This window comes from Cyprinodon variegatus, unplaced genomic scaffold, assembly GCF_000732505.1.
Source record: "Cyprinodon variegatus isolate N-32 unplaced genomic scaffold, C_variegatus-1.0 Scaffold27, whole genome shotgun sequence".
NCBI lineage: Eukaryota > Metazoa > Chordata > Actinopteri > Cyprinodontiformes > Cyprinodontidae > Cyprinodon > Cyprinodon variegatus.
This window is the reverse complement of record NW_015150480.1, coordinates 1491407-1496211: the sequence shown is the minus strand read 5'-3', so window position 1 is coordinate 1496211 and position 4805 is coordinate 1491407. Positions and strand designations below refer to the sequence as shown.

Here is a 4805-nt window from a genome sequence, read left to right as displayed (position 1 = left end):
TACAGTAACGATGTATTTGTACTTCGTTACTTGACACCTCTGATAAGGACTTGTAAGATATTAAATAGATTGGGATCTTTTTATTTTTTTCTACTGGTTATGTCCTTTTAAAGAGGTTTTTTTTTTACTTAATCTTGTTTAGCATTAGATGGCAATTTTTTAAGTAACACACCAGAAGTGGTTTACATGTAAATCATCAACACCACACACACTCAAACAGACAGAATAAAAGTGGTTTATTTGTTATACTAATATTTTTTTTTTATTGGTAAACTTCAGCCAGTACAATGTTAATCTTAATAATCTTACATAAAAATAGATTTGTGAGGTACTGGAATACTTCATAATATCCAATTTTTTGTAGTTTTTAAGAAATAGTTTATCAATTCTAGCTGTGGGAAAATGGCAGCGATGTATCAAGAAATAAAAACCTTTCCCTCTGAAATGTACTGGAGCAGTGGTGCCTGTATATAGATGTGACTTTGCTGTGTCTTGTAGTTAATAAGGTAATGTCGGTGTTACACCACGGACCACATGATGTAATGCTTCAAAGTAGACCTCCGAGGTGGGATTATCATGAGATCGGCTCTGTGTCAGAAAGTTTATCCTCAGGATGCGCAACAAGAGTTTCTCATGAGAAAAACAAAGTGACGTGTAGCATTAACCCCTCCCTTTCTCTTTCCCCTCCACAGGATCTGTTTGTGCTGCTGGACCTCATCGGGGCCCCTAGCCCCATCTTCGGGAACCAGTTCCCCAGCACCACCTCCTGGCTCTCTAAGCTGCAGGATATTGGTGAATAATCACTACAGATATGTGGGGTTTCGAATAATAATCAAAGCATTTCTGACCACTATCAGCACATCTAAAACAGCGAGTCAGGGTTGTGTATGCGAAATTTAAAAATACTTTTAAGGAAGTCACAGAAGCTAGATTTCATCTTTCCAGTCAGCTGTGATGTGTGCTGAGGCTGCGGCCTGTCGGACCTGTTTGGTTGCATAATGACGTTGCCCACCCACAGACCAGTGACCTGCTGCAGCCTCTAAGATGTTTCCTCCATGTAACCAAGTTTCACTCTGGAGCCAGTTAAACTGCATTCAAACCAGAATACAATGATAGTCCAATTTTTTTTGACTTAGAGTATTTAGCAAGTTCAATCTGTTGAGGGAGGACTTGTCTTGGCAACCAGCACAAGGTTAATCTTAATCATCTCACATAAAAATGCATCTGAGGTACTGGAACACTTCATAATATGCTATTTCTTTTTTGTAGTTTTTAGAAAATAGTTTATTAATTCTAACTGTGGGGAAAATGGCAGCAATATATCAAGTTCTACAGCATTCAAACCAGAATACGATGATAGTCCAAGGTTTTTTGACTTATGGTATTTTGCAAGTTCGATCTGTGGAGGGAGGACTTGTCTTGGCTATTTTCCCAACAATCAATTCCGATTCTTAAAGAAAAGGTCAGATTTGTGGAGTGCACGACTAGCAGGTATATAGATACTACCCCTTGAGCCATAGATCTCTGATTCCCCTTTGAATCACTGGTTCTCTTGGCTGTTTCTCAGATTAATGCTCCCTGACTTTAAGCCTGACCTTGTTCTTTACACTTTTTCTTCTTTACACTTCTTTATACTTATGTTCACTATTGTTCGCTAACTCATTCACACTTAAAATCCCAATAAAATACATTGTTTGTGTTTTTGAGCACCAAATGTGTGGACAAATGATACCTTTGTCCTTAAGCCTTTATCAGACATTTTTCATGCATAGATTTCCAGTTTAAGCATTAGATAAGATTTAAAAAATAGATTTTTTCAACTAAACAGTTGCATCTTTTTTCTCCATATAAACTCAGAAAAGCGTCTGCATTCCATGAACCAGCTTGTTGGGCATCCTAACAGCGTGCTGTACTTCTGGCCTGATCGTCCTGTGGGCCATATTCTCGATGATCACATACCGTTCCTACACCGAGGTATGTACAGCCTGGGCCAGATTAGCCATGCTTTTAAATCAGTTTATAATCCCTTTTTCTTTCTTCTTTGCTAATCCTCTCCTTCTGTTTTAGGTGTTAAGATCCTCCACCTCATACCCTACCCCTTCCCGGCTGTGTGGCACACATTTGACGACAACGAAGAAAACCTGGATCGCCCCACTATTGAGAATCTCAACAAGATCTTGCAGATTTTTGTTCTGGAATACCTCAACATCAGGCCCAGCATCCCTTCAAACTCCCAAAATGCCCCATGAGTCTTCCCAGCATTTTATCATTGTGATATAAAGGTCTTCACTTGACCTAATGCTCTGTTAGAGGTTAGAGCTCCATATATGCAGGATTCACACATATATATTTAAGTGCTTTCTTGTTAAACAGGTCAATTAAAAGTAGTGTATAACTGTAAAGCACCCCTATTAAAACTCAGTGGCTGTAGCATGTTTGAAAGCTGGTGAGAAATGTTACGGAAATGGAAGGAGCTAATCCTGTTTTTCACAACAAAATCCAGAGAAACTTTTTTAATTCTGAGCTTTAACATGAAAAATATAATTTTAAAAAAGACTTTTAAGTAGTATCCATCCATCCATCTTCTTCCACTTAGTCCTGTCAGGGTCAAAGTGCAGCCGGTGTCTATCTCATTCTATTTAGAGAAGCCAATTAACCTAACAGTCATGTTTTTTTGACTGTGGGAGGAAGCTGGAGTACCCGGAGAGAACCCACACATGAACAGGGAGAACATGCAAACTCCATGCAGGATTCGAACCCAGAACCGTCTTGCTCTGAGGAAACAGTGCTACCCAGTGCACCACGGTACAGCCTGATTAAGAGGTTTGAATATCTCTAAAAGGAGAGTAAACTCATCCACAATGAGAACACTACACAGGATGTTTCAGGAGTCATATTTGTGTTGGTTCTATTATCACCTTTTATAAGGAGAAGTGCATTTATGTTAAAAGAAAATAAATGAAATTACACCCTTTCACCTGGCACCTACAAATATATAATTACATTGCAAGCTGAAGCTTGTGATGCTGTTATAATGAATATTTTCAAGAACATCCCAATTCTATGACCAAACCATCCATGTCCCTGGATCTGTGTTGTTGTTTTTTTTTGGTTTAGTTATGGTAGCAGGGCCACCCACACTGACATGAACCAACACATGAGTGGAGCAAAATGTTTTGGCAACAGGTTATCTAACATTTCCTCTCCCACTGTAAATCTGTTCAGCATTTAGAAAGCAACCCAGGAAGTAGGGCTCATTCTCACCGAAGCCACATTAATGAAGCCTTTACATCCTGTCGTCTAACAGAGAGGTGGATTACTTCCTGTGCATTTGATTTCATGTGCTTTCTTTTATTTATATGAAACTGTAAGCCTGCCTCTATCAAGTAAATGAAATAACTAATAAATGTTTATGCGGAATAAAAGGAGGCTGTCGGGTTTTATAAGGGAAGGATGAGACATTTATTTTGATTAATTAACTTTATTGATCTCACAGTGGAGAAATGCACTTGTTATATCAGCTTCAATTTTCAAAAAGAAAAGGAAGGAGCAAAAGGAAGAAAATGTGCATTGGGTTATATACAGTATATACAGTGCGTCCACATATATGCATGACGGCCTTAATCTTTTTTTCCTTAGCAGGATTATTATACAGGGTTATTGCACAGGATATTAAATGGGTATTTATATAGGTGGGTATTTATATATTTATAGGTATAGCTATTGCACTGGGTATCAAATATAAAAACAGGTTATATATTGTGTTACATATTATGTAACACATCGCCTCCAAACTCTTCCCCTATTTCCTGCCTTTTCCATCATGTTCATTTTAATGTAGGATAACGGGCTGTTTCAAACCATCTGCCTCACCTTCACACCCATCTCATGATTCCTTTAAAGCTATTGTGGGACTTCTGCTGAATTCCAGCCCACCTAAAGCCGCATAAATCTTTTTGAAAAGCAGAGGCGGGATTTATGTCTTTCCATTTCAATCAGTAACGCCAAACAGCCTAAACCAAAGTACTGTTAATCGTATGTGAAAAAAGTGAAATAGATAAACGGTATTAGGTATGCTGGTGAAGATTCTCAGTCATCCAGGTCTTAGTCATTGCAGAAAATTTATAAAAAAAAAGAAAAAGCAATCCACTGGACTTTGTTTTCCAAGTTTGAACATCCTAGGTATCCTAGGTCCTTGTGGGCACAAACACACCAGTAAAAACAACAATCCTATGTGGTTTCCAGTATGTTCATAATGGCAAAACACCAGCATCGGCTTAATTCGAGTTTGGAAATTAGGAATTTGATTGGTTTCCATCACACATCATGTTAACCTTAGTTATATTAGTAAAATCCTAAGAGAAGCAGTATATGACTGCATTCAACAGGAACAAGAGGTTTCATCTGGCGCTGATTATAGTGCAGCTGTGTAATGATGGAATGATGGGTTGGGCCAGGAGACTTTCCCATGTGCGAGGTGTGTTTCACCCAGCTGGAAAACTATCAGGAGGCATAGAGATAACATTCATTAAGTGTTTGTTGTCTTGACTTTAACAAAGGGGAATTTAAACAGAAAAAAAATCAAATAATTGGAAGTGACTGATATAAGGAACTAGGATGGAAATTTTTAACTACTTTTAGAATCCTCTTTTTTCCCCAGAGTCTTTAATGTAGAGTGTGCTTTTCAGAACTCAAAATATTTCCTACTTGGTAATTCCACCTGCATTACTCAGAACACTTTTTTTTCCTTTTTTTTAACAATTAGGTAATTGTAGCTTGGATAATGTGTGGTTCTTGGAAGCTGT

The 4805-nt window shown here is 38.0% G+C and overlaps 1 protein-coding gene across 1 annotated transcript in view; it reads left to right on the top strand.

Moving 5' to 3' along the window:
* LOC107098515 (glutaminyl-peptide cyclotransferase-like) overlaps nucleotides 1-2547 on the top strand; it is a 9813-nt gene extending 7266 nt beyond the window's left edge. The window contains exons 5-7 of the mRNA XM_015396246.1: nucleotides 693-792; nucleotides 1858-1974; nucleotides 2068-2547. Coding sequence (XP_015251732.1) covers nucleotides 693-792; nucleotides 1858-1974; nucleotides 2068-2249 — 399 coding nt within the window. The 3' untranslated portion in view covers nucleotides 2250-2547. The remainder of the gene's footprint in view (nucleotides 1-692; nucleotides 793-1857; nucleotides 1975-2067) is intronic.
* The last annotated feature ends 2258 nt before the right edge of the window (nucleotides 2548-4805 follow it).